The sequence below is a fragment of the Hippopotamus amphibius genome, chromosome 16 (assembly GCF_030028045.1).
Source record: "Hippopotamus amphibius kiboko isolate mHipAmp2 chromosome 16, mHipAmp2.hap2, whole genome shotgun sequence".
In the NCBI taxonomy this organism is placed as follows: domain Eukaryota; kingdom Metazoa; phylum Chordata; class Mammalia; order Artiodactyla; family Hippopotamidae; genus Hippopotamus; species Hippopotamus amphibius.
Window position 1 is genome coordinate 36,594,807 of NC_080201.1, and position 21,639 is coordinate 36,616,445.

General features: G+C 48.1%; 1 protein-coding gene across 3 annotated transcripts in view; it reads left to right on the top strand.

Moving 5' to 3' along the window:
• ABCC11 (ATP binding cassette subfamily C member 11) overlaps window positions 1-20,431 on the top strand; it is a 61,833-nt gene extending 41,402 nt beyond the window's left edge. For 2 of the 3 annotated variants that reach the window (XM_057712137.1, XM_057712138.1), the window contains exons 19-29: window positions 359-556; window positions 4,406-4,632; window positions 4,964-5,101; window positions 6,365-6,551; window positions 11,581-11,670; window positions 12,894-13,083; window positions 14,548-14,707; window positions 17,571-17,649; window positions 18,220-18,333; window positions 19,850-20,014; window positions 20,122-20,431. In XM_057712137.1, coding sequence (XP_057568120.1) covers window positions 359-556; window positions 4,406-4,632; window positions 4,964-5,101; window positions 6,365-6,551; window positions 11,581-11,670; window positions 12,894-13,083; window positions 14,548-14,707; window positions 17,571-17,649; window positions 18,220-18,333; window positions 19,850-20,014; window positions 20,122-20,214 — 1,641 coding nt within the window. In that variant the 3' untranslated portion in view covers window positions 20,215-20,431. The remainder of the gene's footprint in view (window positions 1-358; window positions 557-4,405; window positions 4,633-4,963; window positions 5,102-6,364; window positions 6,552-11,580; window positions 11,671-12,893; window positions 13,084-14,547; window positions 14,708-17,570; window positions 17,650-18,219; window positions 18,334-19,849; window positions 20,015-20,121) is intronic. The other variant, XM_057712139.1, reaches the window with a different exon arrangement.
• The last annotated feature ends 1,208 nt before the right edge of the window (window positions 20,432-21,639 follow it).

Below are 21,639 nucleotides of genomic sequence, written 5' to 3' on the forward strand. Positions count from 1 at the left end.
CTCAGTTTCCAGCCTCTTCCCACTTCCCAGAGGATGGGGGTGAGGCTGAAAGTCCCAAGCTTGGACTCATGGCTTGGTCTTTCTGGTAATCAGCCCCAATCCTGAAGCTACTTAGGGGTTCCCAGCCGCGAGTCATCTCATTAGCTACAAAAGTTCTCTTATTGCTCCAGAGACCCCCAAGGTCTTAGAAGCACTTGTGTCAGGAACCAGAGTCAAAGGCCAAATATTACCACAAATGATGCTCCTAGCACCCCTATCACTTAGGAAATTGCAAGGGTTTCAGGAGCTCTGTGCCAGGCATCGGGGACAAAGACTAAGCATATTTCTTATCCTACGACACCCCCGTCCTTTCTTGAAGACCAACAGCAGTCAAGAGAGCAACGGGACCACTGCAGACCCAGGTGACATACTGGACAATCCTCAGCTGCCCTTTTACCAGCTGGTGTACGGCCTCAGTGCTCTGTTCGCAGTCTTCCTGGGCATCTGCACTTCGGCAGCTTTCACCAAGGTCACGGGGAAGGCACCCACAGCATTGCACAACACGCTCTTCAACAAGGTACGGGCCTGGGCACTGGGTGTGGCCACAGGCCGAGCCCTGACCTTCCTCACCTTTTTTTTTTTCTCTCTTAAATAACTAGACTTTATTTTTTCGAGTAGTTTTTTTGTTTACAGAAAAATTGAGCAAGAAGTACAGATTCTCTTTTACCCCTTACTACCTCCTCAGTTTCTCCTACTATTAATATCTTGCATTAGTGTGGGACAACTGTTACAACTGATGAGTCAATATCGATACATTATTATTATCAACTGAAGTCCATAGTTTACATTAAGGTTCACTCTTTGTGTTGTACATTCTATGGGTTTTGACAAATGTATACAGGCATGCGTCTACCATCAAGTGTCCTACAGAATAGTGTCACTGCCCTAAAAATCCCCTCTGCTCCACCTGTTCATCGCTCCCCCATCTTTCCTCCAGAACCTTGACAACCACTGATCTTTTTTGCTGTCTCCATGGTTTGGAGAATGTAATGTCATATAGTTGTAAGTGTTCACTGGGTCACTAGCTGGATGGGAACAGGCCAGAGAATGAGTTTGGAGGGTTAAACCTCAGCTACCAATGCTGGCCTCCATTGGCTGAGCACTGTCACATAAAGAGTTACTTATAATTTCTTAAGTTCTCTTTGAAGTGGGTATTTTAGTCTCATCTTACATGTGAGAAAACTGAAACGCCCCCACGTGTTATGGTTAGAATGTGTGTTATGGTTAGAATACCACATCGTCTATGGTATCACACCACCTCTTGGAAATGTCCTTTCTCTCTCTTGCTAATCAAGTGTTACTATGTGCCAGGCTCTGGGGTGGGCATTGGGCTTACAATGGTAAATGAACAATGCAGGTATGGTTTGGGTCATTATGGCCTTATAGTCTAAGGAGGAAGATGGACAAGAAAATAGGCTGCTGTAATCTGGTCTGCAGAATTACCCCTGGGGTGGGGGCACACAGGGCCATAAGAACATGACGCACCTGACCCCAGCATGGGGCTGGTGGAATGAAGGTGGGAGTCCAAGAAGGTTTCTTGGAGGAAGTGACCTCTATACTAAGACCTGAGGATGAATGGGATTTTGCCAGTTCAAAATCAAGAGGTGAGGAGAAGCAGAGCATTTCCAGGGAGCTGCGTGGAGTTCAGGAAGGAAAGCTGGAGCTCGTAGCTGTAGAGAGGGGGTTTCTCAGAGGGATTCGCAGGAGGCAAGGAGGGCACCCATCATTCCTTGTAGATTGAATGCAAATTGTGTTTTAATTTTAGGAGGGTGAGGCTGAGGCGTTTCCCCACATCTCAGATAAAGCAATTGGCTTCGTGGAGCCAGAAGGCAGGAGAAGGGGAGTTCTTCCCAAGGCCAGGCACTCTTTACCACCTGGCCTCTGGTGGTGGCTCTGGCTAGCTGGTCTCTAAGTTTCTGACTCCACATTCCCAGATTCTAGAAATACCTGGTGCCTAGGCCTCAAATTGATATTCTGTATTTTGAGAAATGTTTGATTCTTTTTATTAGGAAATACATTTCATATTTAAAACATTTTCCTTTTTCTCATCCTTTTATGACTTTATTGATTTTAAATTAGCCTTTGTAGTTTTATTTATTTATTTTAAAAAAATTATTTTTTTACTTATTTAGGCTGCACTGGGTCTTCATTGGGGCATGCAGACTTCTCTAGTTGCAGGCTTAGTTGCGGCATGTGGGATATTAGTTCCCCGCCAGGGATCGAAACTGGACCCCCTGCATTGGGTGCACCGAGTCTTAACTACTGGACCACCAGGGAAGTCCTGCCTGTGTTGTTTTAAATAATCACAATTTAAGGACAAATCTCTGAAAAAATTGGCTGAACTGCAAAATCAACAAACTGCAAAAACAAAAACAGAACCAGATTACTTTTATACTTAAGGAGGCCACAAGGGACCCTGTCCCTGTGTCCCCACCTTTTTCTTCTAATCCCTAGTGCGTGTGGGTTCTCACAAAGACGCCTTTCATGCCACAGCTGAGCTGAGTCCTGCTCCTGAGCCCCTCTCCCTGCACCCCGCCCCCCATAAGTGCTCAGCATCCTAAAGGATGTGATTATTTTAGTCTTTGATTTGTCACAGTGATTGTAACAGTTCTTTTTGCTTTAGCTCAGGTATTTAAAAAAAGATTCTGGAGATAAAATTAAAGATGATTTAGAGGCAGAAAAGGAAATCAGGGAAGCTCACAGTCGGCCCCTCTGAGATTTGCTCTTCCCCACCTCCGACCTTAGACAGCAAATGAACTATACTTGGTCAGCACGATCCAGGCATTTGCCATGAGGACTGCTGTAAGGGACACCTCATGACTCAATTATAATTTATAAATAGTCAGAGTGTATTTTCTTCCTCTCTCCCTTCTCCTTTCATTGCTTCCTTTAGTTTGGGCTTCATTCAATACTATTAACTTCTATTCATTTCTTTGTTTTGTGTTATGGCTTGAGAAACACTTGGGGAAATGAAAGGGGTCAGTGGTCAGTGAGTCCGTGCCTTGACCCTTTAAGAAATGATTTCTGTGAAGAGTGTGGCTGTACTGGGAGTGAGGGAAGCCTTGGGAGGCCTGGTCCTGGTCATGGTTTTGTCCTTAACTACTTGGGTGACCTTGAGCAAGTCACTAAGCTGCTCCCCCTTCTCTGGGCTTTAGTTTCCTCATCTGTAAAATGAAGAGGATGAACTAGATGATTTTGTTAGAACTTTTCTAGTATGAAATACTTTTTGATCGCCAAAGGGCCTCACCTCCACTGCTTTTAGAGGTCAAGTTGGGATGTTACCTTCAAGAAAGGGCAGTGATGGTTAAAATCTACCCAAGATCCTTCCTTATGCAACTGCGGTTTAATGCCTGCTACTAGTCTTTGGTGATACTGAGTGAGAATGGTCCTGTCTGAGAAAAAAGTAAGAGTTGGTATTAATGGAATGCTTACCAGGAGGCAAATATTGTTCCGAGCACTTTTAATGTATTATCTTTTCCTTCCTTTTTAAAATAATAGTTTTATCAGGATATAATTCACATACCACGAAATTTACCCTTTTAAATTGTATATTTTTAATATATGATAATATACATAATACACCCTTTTAAATTGTATATTTTAGTGATTTTGCAGAGTTGTGCAATCCTCATTATGACTCTGAAGCATTGTTATCATCTCCATTTTACAAATAAGGACACTGAGACTCAGAGAGGTTAAGTAACTTGCTCACAGTCCCACAGCAGTAGGTGGAAGAGTGGGACAGCCCTGGAGTCCAGGTGAATTGACTTGGGAGCCCCTGCTTTTTTTTTTTTTTTTTTTTAGCTCTTTATTGTTATATGATTGCTTTACATGTTGTGCCAGTTTTTGCTGTACAACAAAGTGAATCAGCTGTATTTATACATATATCCCCATATCCCCTCCCTCCCGAGACTCCTTCCCACCCTCCCTATCGCAGCCCCCTAAGTCATTACCTATCATTGAGTTATCTCCCTGTGTTATGCAGCAGCTTCCCAATAGCTATCTATTTTACATTTGCTAGTGTATATATGTCAATGCTACTCTCTCACTTTGTCCCAGCTTCCCCTTCAACCCCCACCCCGTGTCCTCAAGTCCGTTCTCTACATCTGCATCTTTATTCTTGCCCTGTCACTGGGTTCATCAGTACCATCAGTTTAGATTCCATATGTATGAGTTAGAATACGGTATTTGTTTTTCTCCTTCTGGGGAGCCCCTGCATTTAACCATTGCTTGATGTTGCCTTCCCTAGATGCCCTTTAGGCTGCATCTTGTACCTCTTCAGAGCCTGAGGGTACCTGGCTCTTCATCAGGCCCCAAGCAAGGCCTGCAGCCAGTCTCATGACCTGGGTTGCTTTTGTCCTTGCAGGTGTCCCACTGCCCCATGCGTTTCTTTGACACGACCCCAACAGGCAGACTCCTGAACTGCTTTGCAGGGGACTTGGATGCGCTGGACCAATTCTTGCCCATCGTGGCTGAACAGTCCCTGATCCTGATTTTGGTGGTAATCACCACCCTGATGATTGTCAGTGTGGTGTCTCCCTATATCCTGCTGATGGCAGTTGCAATACTCATTGTTTGCCTCGTTTATTTTAGGTGAGTGGGTTCTTTTTGCTTGTGAATGAGGTTTGTGACTTGGGGTACGAGTCTAGGACCAACCTAGAATTGGAAGGTCCCAGAGGTGGGTGGCCCAGGTCACTCACTCCCATTCTTTTCTTCTTTTCTTTCTTTCTTTTTTTTTATAAATGTATTTATTTATTGGCTGGCTTGGATCTTCGTGGCTGCTTGCGGGCTTTCTCTAGTTGTGGCGAGCAGGGGCAACTGTTCGTTGTGGTGTACGGGCTTCTCATTGCGGTGGCTTCTCTTGTTGCAGAAGGCTCTAGGTTCGTGGGGTTCAGTAGTTGACTCTCTCCCATTCTTGATGCAGGTTGTTCAAGAGGGCCATCAATGTGTTGAAGAGATTGGAGAACTACAGCCGCTCCCCTTTATTTTCCCACATCCTCACTGTTCTGCAAGGCCTGAGCTCCATCCATGTCTATGGAAAAACTGAAGCCTTCAGCAATGAGTGAGTCCTGCTATCTGAGGGTGATGGGGACTGTGGGAGTGGTGGGGAGCAGGAAGATAGGAAATAGAGCATCTGGAAATAGCATCATCTTCAGAAGAATCAGAGAGAACATTGTTCTATTCCATTTATTTCTCTGAGCCTCCACAGCCTCATCTGGAAGATGATGCTTATAAGAATAAAAAATGTGATACGAGAAATGTTTGTCAGCCTTAGAGATCTGTGGCAATTATATGCATATATTAATATAATTAATGGTAAGATAGGTTACTGTGTTAGCACTTTTTGCATTTTTTAAAATTTTCACTTCCAAACAGGTATCTACATATAATAAAATAAAAAAGAATAATAGCTTCCTAAATAGCAGAATTTTCTTCACTATTCACATCCATAGATTTGCCTTCTAAATGTGTGTTGGAACAAACAAATCCTATGATCGCTGCTGAGGTTTAATTGTGTAACATAAACTCATCTACTTGTAAAGATCAGTCAGACATGGTCTGCTCTGAACTACAAGGAACTTACGGTCTAATGAAGACAGGAGACACAGACGTGTATTTTTGTGATAATATAGTGTTGAATATGACAGACAGCATAGGAGAGGAGCAGGTAAAATGCCATGAGGGTTCAGAGGAGAAAACGATGACCCTCAGCTGGGGATCAGGGAAGGCTTTGGAGAGGAGGCAGCATCTGAGGTGGCCTTGATGCCTGGGAAAATTTGGGCACGGGAGATGGTGTGTGCTCTGTTAACTGAAATATTGGATGAGCTATGGTGCCAGCTTTCCCAGTGGCATTGGAGAGACCCAAGGTCTGTGCAGATGCTAGCACTAAGGGGATCCTGGAGGGGTGCACTTGTTCAGTCAACAATGAGAACCTACTGGGTGCTCGGCACCCACTGGGGATGCAGCAGAGAACAAGGTGGATAGGTACAAGGAAGGGCTCACTTCCCTTCACTCACTCACAAATCTGGGCATTTATTCACTCTCTTTGGCCCAATGAGGGTAACTTAGCCATCCTGAACCAATCATCAAGGCTAGGAGAAGAGAACTGCTGATAGGCCTGAATCGGTCAGAGCCCACTCCTAGGTCTGGGGTCAGGTGAACTCCATGGCTGAGAAAGGGGTAGGAAGGAATCTCCCCAGTTTTCTTTATTGGTTCTTTGGTGAGAGTGGGGAGCTGGATGCTGGAGGAAGCAACCAGTGTCCACCTCGGGAAACCCTGGGTTAGACTAACACACGTGGCTTTCAGGTTGTCTTTTCTTTCTCAGGTTTAAAAGGCTGGTGGATGCACAGAATAACTACCTGCTGATGTTTCTGTCTTCCATGCGATGGGTGGCATTGAGACTGGAGCTCATGACCAACCTGGTGACCTTGACAGTGGCCTTGTTCATGGTTTTCGGCATTTCCTCTGCCCCCTATTCCTATAAAGCCATGGCTCTCAGCATCGTCCTGCAGGTAAGGGAGGGACTCTCAGATGGCGGGGGGCAGGTGGTGGCCTGTGGTCTGTGGGCAGACTTGGGTCCATGGGACTCTGATTACGCCTTGGATTTTGGCCGTTCGTGATCTTATGAACTATGTGCTTGGCTTTCTGAATCTGCAGCTTTGTTCTGTTTCCTTGTCACCTTTGAACTGGGAAGTCTGTGTTTAAAGGTATTTAATGGAATCATAGAATATTGGAATTGAAGGGGAGCCCACAGACAGCAGAGTCCAACCCTCCTATTGTGTACATGGGGCAATTGAGGCTCAGAAAGGGGAACGAGTTGTCTGAAAGGACAGAGCGTTAGAAGCAGAGCCACGGCGAGACCTCTTGGCTTCCTGTCTGGTGTCTTTTCACTTTACTATTCATACCCTGATTCAGTGGTCAACCTTTTCTGAGGTATCTGGGGAGGCTGTTTAAAATGTAGGTTTCCCACTCTTCCCCTGGATCAGGCCTCTCAGACGTCAACGTGCATAAGCTTGAAACCAGGCGCCAGGCTGTTGTCAGCCAGACCCGTGTGGCTGGCAGGGGGGCCACGCTCCAGAGCACAGCCAGAGGGACTCGGAGTCAAGTCCTGGTCAGGCGGGGCCTTGGAATCTACTTTTAAAAATGGATTCTTGGGACTTTCCTGGCAGTCCAGTGGTTAGGACTTCACCTTCCCAGGCAGAGGGTGTGGGTTCCATTGCTGGTCCAGGAGCTAAGATCCTACATGCCTGGCGGCCAAAAAACCAAAACATAAACCAGAGGCAATATTGTAACCAATTCAATACAGACTTTAAAAATGGTCTGCATAAAAAACAAAACAAAACAAAACAAAAAAAAAACCTTAAAAAAATATTTAATTAAAAAAGAACAATGGGTTCTCAAGGGGACCCTGGGGTAGCAGTTGGCAGGCCTCATGGCCTGAATTGCTCCATGCCCAGCACTGGGGCCAAGGTTCATGTCCACAGAGTCCCGGGGAAGGGCTCTCTGCAAAGGGCTGTGAGGCCAGATGCCGGCTCAGGGAACCCTGGGCACACAGTTCCAAGGTGCTCCCTCCCCCAGGGGTACTCATTAGCCATCCTCTCTGCATGCTTTCTTTCTAACTGGCCTTAGGTCTTGTGTGCCGCCCATGGAGGCATCCTTTTGGGTGCAGAGGGACTCCCTCCTGCTCCTCGTTGAGCCCTGTGGCAGACACACACATACAGTGCTGTACCCCCCACATGCCTATGCCTGAGTGCAGAGCCTTCTGAGGGCACACGGGCCACGCAGGGGGCTGTACGGGGCTCATGCCCACAGACAGCTGCCCTGTGCCATAACCAGGGGGGTTGGGGAGCTGGCAGTGAGCCCATGCCCTGCTGGGCACTTGCTGTGCTTTCCTCCACTGAACTCTCACCGCATTCCTTGAGAGGAGGCCAAGTGGTTAAGAATGTGTGATTTGGAATGTGCACGTTCACACCGGGCTCTGTCCATTATCAGCTGTGTGACTTTGGAGAAGTCTTCCTTATGCCTGGGATTCCTCTTCTATAAAAGGGAGATAATAAAAGTTCTGAAATCATGCACTTGTGAGGAACATATGCAGACTTGAGGGTTCATGCATGTTAAAAACCTTGGCCCAGAATAAACCCTGGATAAATGTTCACTATTATTGTTCCCAGCTTGCAGATGGGGAACTAGAGTTTGCAGAGTTAATTTACCCGTATTCCCACAGCTGCTGAGAGACAGGTTTGTCCATGGTGGGACACACTCTTCTCTCGCTTTCTCCCTCTCTCTGACGCACACTTGGCCATGCACAAGCACATGTACATGTGCCCCAGTGCAGAGTTGCCCCTGAGCCTTCCAGAACTCTGGGGAGAGGCCCCGCACTGGAGTCCTGAGGGATGTGGAGTCACTAAGGCCAGAGGTGCCCCTGCTTGCTGCGCCCCATGACCAGGTCGTCTGGTGCTGGTACAGGAAATGGGTGGAGGCTAAGCTCTCCCAGGCGCAATGTGCATACAGGTGTCTGCTCAAGGTCGACCAGTTGTCCCACAACAGAACACCAAGGATGTGCACTGTCTGGGGGTCTGATGACTTCAGAGTGGCCTTGGGTTCATTCTGTCTTCTCAACATCTGCTGCCCTGTTTGAGTTTCTCATCTCTGTCCTGGGTAACAATCTCCCAGCCTCTCCCAGTCTTGTCTACCCCCGAGCCCCTTCCCATCCACCTTCTACACTCTCTCCAGAGTGGTCTTTTATTTATTTATTTATTTTAATTTCTTAAAATTTTTAATTTTTTAATTTTTTACAATAAACTGCATATATTTAGAGTGTAAAATTTTGTATCCCAGTCTCCCAATTCATTCCCCCCAACCCTCCCCGCTTTCCCCACTTGGTGTCCATATGTTTGTTCTCTACATCTGTGTCTCTGTTTCTGCCTTGCAAACCGGTTGATTTGTACCATTTTTCTATAGTCCACATATATGTGTTAATATACAATATTTGTTTTTCTCTTTCTGACTCACTTCACTCTGTATGACAGTCTCTAGGTCCATCCATGTCTCCAAAAATGTCCCAGTTTCATTGATTTTACAGCTGAGTAATATTCCATTGTATCTATGTACCACATCTTCTTTATCCATTCATCCAGAGTGGTCTTTAATCCTAGTTTTCCTCATCTCACTGTCTTGGTTAGGACCTCTAGAGACTCCTTGTCTCCTTATGCACCAAACCTAAGCCATGGACCTACGTTCCAGGCCTCAAATCTGGCCCCAGACCTCACATGCACTCTCTCCTCTGGTCAAACTGGTACTTTGACTTCTGCATGCATTCTTTCTTTTTTTTCTTTTTTTCTTTTAAATAATGTTATTTATTTATTTGTTTGCTTGTTTTATTTTGTTTATTGTCTGTGGTGGGTCTTCGCTGCTGCGTGCGTGCTTTCTGTAGTTGCGGAGAGCGGGTCTTCTCTTCATTGCAGTGCGCAGGCTTCTTACTGCGGTGGCTTCTCTTGTTGTGGAGCATGGGCTCTAGGCGTGTGGGCTTCAGTAGTTGCTGGCATGTGGACTCAGTAGTTGTAGCTACGGGCTTAATTGCTCCATGGCATATGGGATCTTCCTGGACCAGGGCTCAAACCTGTGTCCCCTACATTAGCAGGCAGATTCTTAACCACTGTGCCACCAGGGAAGCCCTGCATGCACTCTTGAGGAAATTCAGGCTTCGGGAGGCGGGTATATCACACACCATGTTGCTTTGTAGCACTAAGAGGTTTCTTAGTAAATATTAGAGATGTTTCTGGTTGCAAGCCACAGTAAGCCACCGAACCAATTCAAAATGGCCTTGACAATCTGGGAACTTATTATCTGATGTGACTAGAAGGCTGGGGTAGGGCTGTTCTCTGTTGGCTAATTTACTGGCCTAGCATGAACCCATGATCATTTGATCTTTCTGCTCCAACATCCACAGCCTGACTTTGTCCTCAGGATTGTCTACTCAGGTTCACAAAATGGCTGCTACAGCCCCAAGCAACACATCCTCACCCAGCAACTGCCAAAGACTGGAGAGGAGATAACTTTTTCTATGTGTCCCCTTGTAAGAACAAGGAGTAGCTTCCTGGAATACTTACATCTGTGTCTTCCTTGTGCTTTGTTGGCCAGAATTGTGTCATGGCTCACTTCTAAACCAGTCGTTGGTAAGGAGGAGAGGAATTAACATGATTGCTTTGGAGTAGCCAAGCCTTCCTGGAATTCCAGGCTGCCAGACACCTGAACATGATAGAGCATATGTTAGCGAGGAAGGAAGATGGGACCAGCTATTGATAGGCAATCAACTGTGTTTGATATCCTTTTCCAGCTCAGTGTCATTTCAGGATGGTGGCCCCTTCTCTGACTTATAGAGGCTTTCCCTCCCCGGCCTCCCTGGCCTTTATGTTCCCTTCACTTTAGCCGCAGTCAAATGGCCTGTGGGGCCCTGAATGCATGCTGCTGTTTTACTACTGTCAAGACTTTGTTCCTCTATTAGGAACACCTTTGTCGACCCATGTTTAGCTGGCTAAATCCCACCACTCCTTAAAAATGTAGCTCCAGTGCCACCTCCTCCAGGAAGCCTTCCCTGTGGCCCTCATCTGGTGACTGTCCCATGGCCATGATAGTGCTGCAGGCTGACTCTGTTGTGCTGCCTTTTCTGCTCACCTGTCTGTCTCCCCAGCTGACTGGGTGGTCCTTGAGGGCAGGGCCTATGTCTGTTGCACTTTAAGCATGGAGCCTGGCCCAGCACCTCCATCAGAGTCTGTTGACTGACTGTATAATGGAGTTGTTGCCCAGCACCTTCTGTATGGCCTGGGGTTACAGAGCATAGAGGCTGGGGCCCCAGCTCTGCCTCTGGCATCCGGGTGATTCTGTGTGTATCATTTCCTCTATTTGGGCCTCCGTTTCCTCATCTATGGTGCCTCCAATTCCCAATAATTCCTGAGACTCCTCTTAGCCTGGGTTTCCCTGAAGGCAGAGCCTGAGACAAGGACTCAGATGCAGGTAGATTATTTGTGAGATGCTCCCTGGAAACAGGACCAAGGGAGAAGGAGTGTGAGACAGGGAAGGAGGAACTGCACCATGACCGTGTGTCATTGAGGTCACTGCTCTAGGTCACCAATGCTCAACTCCCAGGATTGCCCCCTGAAGGCTGAGACAGGAAGCTTTATCTACTAGCTCCTTTCCCTGTTGGTTGAGGGTTGCTCTGGGCCGTAACTCCTGTGTTTCTGGGCTGTGCGTGGGTGGAGTGGGCTCCTATGGTGTGGACGAAGGTTTTGAATAGAAAGCAGAGGGTACCTGAGGTAGAATGGGGTTGGTTGGATTCTCGCCCACAACTGACCACCACACCTGTAGCGAAACTCAGAAGTGGGCTCAGAGGGGCACCAGGGGTACCTGCTCCATCCCTGTAAGGGAAGTTGTCTTGGTTTGAGGAATTGCTCAGGTGGAGTCGCCACTGCCAGTCTTCAGGAACAGTGAGAGCCTGAGCTCACCCGCACAGCCTGCTAGCCTGATGCCTCTCCTTTGTTCCAGCTCGCGAGCAACTTCCAGGTCTGTGTCCGGATTAGTTCAGAGACAGAGACGTACTTTACAGCTATGGAGAGGATGCTGCAGTACATGAAGGTGGGACACAGGTCTGGGCTTTGTGCAGGGAGATCTAGAAGGCTCACATCCAGCCTAGGGCTCAGCTTCTGTGACCTCTCTAAGCCCCAGCACCTCAGGGGCCCTGAGATTTTCCCAGGAGGCAACTGGGCTCCTGGTCCCTCCTCCCCATCTCCCCCAGAACTGTGTATATTATCTCTCAGAAGCTCTTCCACACCCATCGGCTCATTTTGACCACATCCCTCATGGCATTCTTGGATGTAGAGGGAATGATCTGCCCTTTTTAGAAATGAGAGGTTTGCCCAAATGTAATAATAATAATAATGACAAGAATAATTGTTATTAATATTGCTTCTATTTATGTCATACTATTTAAAAGCCCAGATTTTGGAGCCAGATCACCTGGGTTCAGGTCTAAGCTTTGCCACTTGAATCAGCTGTGTACCCTCGTGACTTATTCAGCCTCTTTGCTCCCCATCTCTGAAATGGGACAGATCAAAGAGTCTACTTTATTGGATTAGTACAAAGATTAAACAACATCACATGTGCATCACTTAGCACAGTGCCTGGCATAGTAAAGGCTCAATATAGTGACATATAGATTATTTCGTGGCATCACAAAATGACTTAATAAGGTTGACTGAATTATTATCCCCGACATCCAGAGGAGGAAACTTTCCTCCCAATACACCCACCATGCTCGATGCAGAGTTGTGGGCTTGGAGTCAGGCAGCCCTCGGTTCGAGTCCCTGGTCGTCCACTCATCAGCCGTGTGATCTTAGCATGTCACCTGACATGTTTAAGCCTCGATTTCCTTGCCTGTGAAATCATCTAAAATTGCCTACCTCCTAGGATAGGGATTGAGAGAGATTGTCTGCACAGAGCTCCGAGCTATAAAACATGCCCTGCAGGGGTGTGTTAGCTCTGCTCTTCTTATTATTGTTATTCGGGATTCTGTTTCTTTAGAGCCTCATAAAATAAATTAGAGAGAGTTTCCTATGTTAATAACAAGGGCACTCTAGCTATATGGTTTCTCACTCTTTGGGGATAAAATCATGTGCATTTCAGGTGATTGGTGGTGGATATTCCTCTTGGGGTATCCTCGGGTCACACAGTAGCTTGACCCTGGTTCTGGGCACGCTGGGGTGGGTCGCATACCCAACAGCTAGAGGCCAGTGGGTCAGCAGGGGATGGGCAGAGATGGATGATAACTATTGATTTCTTTCTCTTTCTTTAAAAACGAGATGTGTGTCCCTGAGGCTCCTCTACACATAGAAGGCACAAACTGTCCCCACGGGTGGCCGCAGCATGGGGAAATCACATTCCAGGATTATCAGATGAAATACAGAGAAAACACGCCTACTGTCCTTGACGGCCTCAGCCTGACGATTCATGGCCAGGAAGTAGTGGGCATCGTGGGAAGGACGGGCTGTGGTGAGCTGAGCGTCTGGGCACCCCTGTCTTCAATGTCGGTCTTTGGGTGTTGGACCTGTTTTCGGACACGTGCTTACTCAGTGACCCCACACATATTTACTGGGGCCTCATTTTGTGCTGGGAGAACAAACCCAAAGTCCCTGCTGTCATGGGATTCCAGTGGAGGGGACAGAGGTTAATAGGTCATCAAATAAAGAAATGAGGAAGGTGATTACCTTGGTGGTGAAGGCCGTGGGGAAAGAGAAGGGTTAGTCTTACGGAGTAACAGGGTTGGTGGGCCCTTGAGCTACAGTAGCCTGGGCTCTGAGGCCAGCGTTTGAGGGGAGACAGGAAGGGTGAACAGGGTGCAGGGATGAGCTTCCAGCAGGGGTGTGCAGGGCTCTGGGTCCTCCTTTTCTCCTCCCCTCCCCCTCTAGACCTCACCAGTCAGCCTCCTCCTTCTCCACCTGTCTCTCCTCACTTCCTTTCTCCTTGCTGACTTCTTTCCTCTCTTCTTCTCCTATCACTTTTGGGAGATCTGACTCAAGGGTCATCCCCTCACACTTTTTGCATTGTTCAAAGACAGTGCTCAGACCCCAGCCTTGTGCTCCCAGGGCCGCCTCCTCCACGTAGCCCCCCAAGGATGACTGGAGCCTCGAGGGTCTCTGCCTCCTCAGGCCCCTGCAGGCCTTGCACAACTGCACGGTGATGAGTTCCCAGCTGTATTCTTTCGTGTGTTCTTCCCTTTCTATTTCTTGCCTGCAGTTGGGCTGAGTGGGCTGTGTCTGACATAGAGAAGCTCTCAGTAGCGATGCTCTAATTGACTGTATTCATCCGGTGGGTATTTACTGAGCACCTGCTATATGCCAGGCATGGAAACACAAAGGTGAACAAGACACATGGCTGCCCTTGGAACTGACCTTATCTTTTAGAGCAGAGGTTGTAAACACAAATCCCTTGGGGGCCCAGCAAGTCATACAGATGCATGAAATGGGCCTGGGGTGTGAGGCGGAAAAGAAGGTGGCAGCGCATTGAACTTGAACACTCTTCTCTCTCAAGAAAGCAGCTACACTTGGCTCCAGCTGCCTGTTGCCCAGGGGGATATGGGACCAGTGTTGCTGGTTCTACTGACTTTCAAGAGAAGCGTGCAATTTGAAGTTGTTTATTAAGTCTTTGGATTTTTTTAAAATGCTGGCAAAGAACTTAAAAAACAACACTAACATTGTGTGTGTGAAACAAAACATTTGTGTGGGCTGGATTTACCCAGGGGCTCCACTTGTGCCCTCTGGTTGAGGCAGTAAAAAGATGCTCACGGTTTCGGGCACCCTGTGGGATGGAGACTCTGGGCCGCTTGTGACCTCTCAGGGTTCATGATGACAAGGAACAGGCCACGGAGAGGGTGGGCCGGGGCTGGATGCCAGTCCGACCTGTGCTGCCCCTCCTGCAGGCTCAGGAGATGGAGTCTCGCTTGTTCTCGTCCCACAGGGAAGTCCTCCTTGGGGGTGGCTCTCTTCCGCCTTGTGGAACCAGCCGCAGGCCGCATCCTCGTCGACGGCGTGGACATCTGCAGCCTCGGCTTGGAGCACCTGCGGTCCAAGTTCTCCGTTATCCCTCAAGATCCTGTCCTGCTGTCAGGGACCATCAGGTGAGTGCTGGGCTGAGGCCAGCCTGTGAGGAGGATGAGCTTCCTGTAGGAATCCCAGTACGGATCACCGGGGCTGGGCTGCCTCTGGTCAGCTGTGGCCAGAGCCCCAATTTCCGAGCCTTCGCCCTCTCCTTGGCACACGGGGCCTCTCCTGCCCACCTGGCGCCTCTTCCTAGGATGTCCCTGAGGACGGAATGAGGCCCAGATATACACAAGAGCACTTTATAAACCGTGATGTCCGAAACAAAAGCCAGGCATTTTTATTTTTTAAAAATCTGATGGGATTGGTCAGATTTCAGGTCCCTCTTACCGTTTGTCCTGTGGCTCACCACATCCTTCCACATCTGGATGTGGTTTATTCTCTTCTGTGGCCCCCTGGGGTGTTTAGGCGGGATGTCAGGAAGCGCTCTGTGATCCAGGCAGTCCCATCAGTGAAGCAGACAGAAATGGGTCTCAGCCTCCTCTCCACACTTTCTATTTCCTTAGACGGCAATTTGGGGACTAAGCTTCACCCAGATCAACGCTGCTGCTTGACAGTGCTGGTCGGCTGTGTGGGATCCCAAGGCATGGAGACAGAGCAAGAATGAGGCATTAAAAACAAAGCCGGACCCTGCATGTCCCAGGGGTATTTAAGGGGCATTCTTAGAGGCAAGAGGATAAGCTAACTCCAGAGTTCTGATCATCCGTTTACTCATTGTTCATTCATTCCTCTGTTAAGGTAGAAGCTGGCCAAAAATCTATGGTGCCTTGGTATAGGAGTAGTAAAAATATGAATGAATATTTATTGAGCATTTCTATGTGCCAGCCCTATGCTTTAATACTCTACATCATTTAACTGTCACAACTCTATGAGGTAGGCACTATTATTATCTCCCTTTTACAGGGGAAGAAACTGAACTTCGAGAAAAAAAGTGTCTTGTTGAAGGAGACACACACGTAAACACGTACATGGTAAAGATGAGATATAACCCCAGGTAGTCCAACCCCTTAACCAGTGATAGTCAGCCCCTTGCATCAGGAAGTGTGGACTGGAGTACAGGAAACTGGGTTTTCTGCCGTTTAAGATTCCGTTTAACTCTGAGTATATTTAGTTCCAGCCTGCCTCTCAGACTGGCTTGTGGTGCGACCTTGAACAAGCCACTTAACACTGATAAGCCATAACTTTCTCATCAATAAAAGGGGGTGTATCCATCTCACAAGGAAGAAGATGTCCATGAGCCCATCTGTGAAAATGCTTCGGAAACTATCAAATATCATGCAAACAGGGCATTTTACCTTCTGCTTCTTTAATACAATCTAGCCCTACACGCAAAATGTATGTGGCTGCCAGAACTGGGGAAAGATAGGGCAGAGGTTAAGAGCAGGTTTCAATCGGGACTGAGTGCTTGCATAACAGGGACGTGTTTATTATGTTTCCTATGCCAAATGCCAGTGCAAACCTTAATGGGTATAAAGTCCAGTTAGATCCCAATCCGATGTTAGTTGCCTGGATGATTAGTTAGGATTCTTTCACTGCAAGAGACAGAAAAACATGACCGTGTACCTACTAGAATGGCTATAATAAGAAAAGGAAAAAGAACATACGTGTTGGTGAGAATGTTGAGAAATTGGAACCCTCGTGAACCATTGGGGGACATGTAAAATGGCACAGCCACTGTGGGAAACAATTTGGAAGTTCCTCAAAAAGTGAAATATAGAATTATCATATGACCCACCAATTCTGGTTCTAGGTATATACCCAACAGAGCTGACAGCAGCAGGGCTTGAACAGATACTCGTATACCAGTGTCTATCGCATTACTCACAATAGCCAAAAGGTGGAAACAACCCACATGTGCATCAACAGATGAACGGATAAACAAAATGGGATATATACACCCAATGGAGTGTTATGCAGCCATAAACAGGAATGAAAATTTGATATATGCTACAACGTGGATAGACCTTGAAAATATTATGCTAAGTGAAATAAGCCAGACACAGAAGGACAAATATTGTATATTTCCACTTAAATGAGCTACCAGGAATAGGCAAATTCATAGAAACAGAAAGTAGAAAAGAGGTTACCAGGGACTGGGGGTGGGGGAAGAGGGAGATTGTTTAATTGGCAGAGTTTTTATTGGTGAAGATGAATTTTAGTAGATTGTGACATGACATCATGAATGTATTGAACACCAATGAATTGTATACTCACAGATGGTTAAAATGATAAATATTATGTTACGTATATGCTAACGCACATACACACACACACACACACACACACACACCCCAGGTGGCCTCTTTTGGCTCACAAGACTGGGAAGGCCAAGGCTGATTCAGGGGCCCAGTGTCCCCGCTCACCTTGTCTTGGCTTCAATCTCAGGCTCCAGTGAGGGCCCTGGGGGGCTCCATGTGTCCCACTCCTGAGGCAAGATGTTTGCAGCCTCTCTTGTTCAGTCAGTGAGGAAGAACAAACCCCTTTCCTGGTGATTGCTGTCAAAATCCTGAGATACACTCTGATTGGTTACGTTCCCACCTGCAGCCAGTCACTGTGGCTAGGTACCACATGTGTACCATGTGCTGGTTTGCTTACACCTGAGTCCTTGCTCCACTCCAGAGCTGGTGGTGGACGCCCACCTGGACCGCATGGGCTTGACGGCTGGGGAGGAGGTGGCCCCCAAACCAGACCTGGGGGCTGCTTCCTGCAGAAGGAAAGGGTACTGGGAAGGTGCAAGAAAGGCCACTTGTGAGAGTTCAATGGGCTTCCCTGGACCCAGTAATCCAGCTCTAACTGTCCTTGGTCACTTGCTGGGGGTGGGGGTGCAGACCGCTCAGTGGTCAAATGTGCTTCTTGAACACTTTTCTTCCTCTCGTGAGGCAGATTCAACCTGGACCCCTTTGACCGCTGCACAGACGAGCAGATCTGGGATGCCTTGGAGAGGACATCTCTGAGCAAGATGGTGAGTAGCTGCAAGGCTGAATTCCCCGTCTTAGCCTGCCGGTCCTTGGGGCTCCTCTCATGTTGCATGGATTAAGTCATCTCATGGGGATGAGATGGTTTGGGATCCCTAGATAAAGGCTGATGATGTGGGCCAGGCACATTCCAGCTCAGGAGGCACAGCAAGGGCAAGGTGGACACGGCTTTGCCCTCCCGGTGCTTACATTCAAGGGAGACGCTTCCAGTCAGAGGTAGTGCTGTGTAGGTAGTGATGAGAACTGCGGACACTGCAGTGGATGGCCAGGCAGGGCCTCTGTAAAGACGCACATTTGACTGAGGCCAAATGCTGAGGGGGCAGCCAGGCACCTATCTTTGAGAGAACATTCCAGGCACAGGAACTAGCAGGTGCACAAACCCTGAGAGGGGAGAGAGACGGGCACAGTTGAGGAAGAGAAAGGCCAGTGGCTGGAGTGTAGAGACATATAGATGGGAGTGTGGGGGGGAGGGTCACAGAATGCAACAGGAGAGGTACGCGGGGGTCAGTTAGGGCTCACCCCACAGTGGCCCATGGGCATCTTCCTCGGTATCACAGATCTTGAAGTTGCCGCAAGGCCTGCAGGCAGAAGTTGTGGAAAATGGCTCGAACTTCTCGGCGGGGGAGCGGCAGCTCTTCTGCATCGCCCGGGCCCTCCTCCGCAGCTCCAAGGTGAGAGCTGGGGGCACATGAGGGGTCCAGGGGACGCCGGGCGTGGGAAACACACTGGCGGTTTCTTCCTCGGGCACACGGGACTCCGGGTGCCGTGCTGGGTTCTGTCCACAAACCCAAGACGGGCTTGCTGTGTCACTTTCTGCCATTCCATGCACACCTGCCGGGGCGGGGGGTAGGGGGTGCGTCTCTCCACCTGGGCGCTCTGGATCCTGGCATCCCAACCTCGGCTTGAAACGGTCCCCGCCACAACCAAGCCCTGATGCGCTTTTCCTACATAAAGCCACAAGGCTAGAAACATATGCACTCAAAATTGCCTACTGTACTTTCCTTTTAAAACTTGGATCCAGGACACTCCCTAGTCTTTAGTAGAATCAAGAATCAGATGACAGCTGTTCCAGGGCAAAATGACATCTTTTTTAAAAGTTTTTAAAAACTTTTTTTAAAAAGTGTTTTTTTTTTTTTAAAAAGCACTGACATCTGACAATGTTTCTTGAAGTTTTCCAAATATTTCACCTGTCATTTCAGGTACTACAGGGGCTAGTTAGGAGCCAACTTTCCCTCACAAGTGCTTTCCCTCACAAGTGAGGCAATACACACACACACACACACACACACACACGTATACATACACGTATACACACTTTCACACTCACACATGTATATAAACTCACACACACATGCACACGCAACACAAAATGGTCAATTAATGAGAATTGCAAAAAATGTTGGTGAGGACTGTGAGAGCTGTGGGGAAGAGCAGGCAGAGCTTGGTGGGGCCTGAAGCAGGGAGAAGGTTTCAGAGGAGGGAGGACTTTCCCCTCTTGCTAACAGAGGAGGTGACAGGACTTGCGGTATGAATGTAGCCCTTTCTTAATCTCTCGGTTCCGTATTTCACAGTTACTTAGCCACTTGTCATGAAAGCTGCTTTCTCTGTATTGTTTCCCAAATTTGAGTTATGACTTTATGATTTTTGTCATATCTGTGTACCACCTATCCCATGATTTACTCGTGATGCCCGCTTTTAAAAACGGCCGCATCTTACACGGGAACATTTGTAGAATCACCACTTTCTGTGCTAGTTAGATTTTTCTATTGCATATGGTTAATGAAAGAAATAAAAATAAAGTTAAAGTAAAAAGTAGGTTTATCCATATACTGGCTACACCATTTCTTGTGCCACCCAGGGTGCGTGCCTTGCCCCGCCGTGGGGGAACATCGCTCTTCGTTAATTCAGACAAATAGGAAGGCAGTTCGTAAAACAAGAGGTTGCCACTGGCACACTTTCACTTTCAAGGACTTAATTTTCTGGTCACTAAAAAATAGTTAGCTCTCGGTTGAGACTTAACATTGTCTTCATAAGGTGATGATAACTTAGAGCTCAAAGCGGGTTTTGAACCTAGTCCAAAGATCTCATTTTCCAGCTAAGGTACTTGGTGAACCAGTGGTAGACCCAGGACTAGACCCAGGTCTCAGCCAGAGGAGGCTGCCTTCACCCGTGTTTCGTACCCACCAGATCATCCTTATTGATGAGGCCACGGCCTCCATCGACCTGGAGACGGACTCCCTGATCCAGCGCACGATCCGCGAAGGCTTCCGCGGCTGCACGGTGCTCATCGTCGCGCACCGCCTCACCACCGTCCTCAACTGTGACCGCGTCCTGGTCATGCGCAACGGGAAGGTAAGGGGACGCCCCGGGGGCCGCGGGGAGGCCGGCGCCACAGGCGATCCCTCGGAACCGAGCTCAGCGCTGCCCCCGGCCCCTCCCCTCCTCTCTCCACCTCCCAGGTGGTGGAGTTCGACAGGCCTGAGGTCCTGCAGAAGAAGCCCGGGTCCATGTTTGCAGCCCTGCAGGCAGCAGCCAGTTCTTCGCTGAGCTGAGGAGAAGGGGGACCGCGTGAAGGCGGGTGGCCGAGCCCATCCGCCGCACCGGAGCCGGATGGGAGGCTGCAGCCCGAGACCTCCTTGGTAGAGACGGCTGCTTCTCTGGAAAGCAGGGCTGGAACGTGCTTGGGGTGCTGGTGATGGGGGCGAGGGGCACTGAGGTAGCAAAGCGTAGATTAGGGCACTTTGTGGCTCCCCAAACCTGAAAACCCCTGTACCGCTGGAGATGGTGGGATCCAATGATCATGTGTCTATTTTTAACTGATACACTGAGGAATTTCATAATAATGGTAAAGCTTATGATAAGAGTTTTCTGATCGGTGGTAAAAGTTTTGCAAATGATGTACTGATTTTGTAAAAAAAATAAAAGCAAAAGTCACATTCTCAGTTCTGCTTTCTCTGTTAGCTAGTACTCATTCAGCTACAGGGAACAGAGACGCTCTTAAGCTTTCTGGTAAAAGGGACTTTATTAGCTCATGTAATGGAAAGTTCCAAAAAAAGTTCTGGGTTGAGTGCCAGTAGGAGAAGGACGTGTGCCTTGCAGACCCTGCCTTTCTTCTCTCAGCTCTGCTTTCCATTGTTTGGCTTCACTCTCTGGCCTCTCCTCATGGTGGCAGCATGGCCAGGGATTCCAGCAGAAGCTCCAGGGCTAAATCTCACTGGGCTACCTCGGGTCATGTACTCATCCCTGAACCAGTCACATACTAGGCTGCTGAAATACAGCGACGGGCCAGGCCCACATCACATGCTCACACCTGGGCCTGGGGATGGGGTCAGCTGCCCTGAATCACATAGACAGAGAATGGAGAGGGTTTCTTCCCCAAAATAAAACTGGGGTTCTTACTGCATTAAGGAAGAATGAAAACGGACGCTGGGCAGGCCCCAAACAGTAGCTGTCTACCATATGTTTGTTTCCTAATTGCAGTGTAGATGGGTGAAAGAGAGAATTAATTAATTAATTAATTAATTTATTGGCTGCATTGGGTCTTTGTTGCTATGCACAGGCTTTCTCTAGTTGCCGAGAGCTGGGGCTGCTCTTTGTCATGGTGCATGGGCCTCTCGTTGCCCCTCTTGTTGATGAGCGTGGCCTTCAGTAGTTGTGGCTCACGGGCTCTAGAGTGCAGGCTTAGTAGTTGTGGTACGTGGGCTTCGTTGCTTCGAGCCATGTGGGATCTTCCCGGAGCGGGGCTTGAACCCGTGTCCCCTGCATTAGCAGGCAGATTCTTAACCACTGAGCCACCAGGGAAGCCCCAAGGGTTAACGTAAAACATATGCCAACTGGAAATTAGATTATTTGTTATCCCCCACCCCCAAGTGGTTACAGATATATAGAAACAGACAAGGTGATTATTTTCAGCTTACCTTTAAGGAGACCTCATTGTTCGGGGGGAATATGTTTCAGAATGCTTTCCTTCTGTTTGC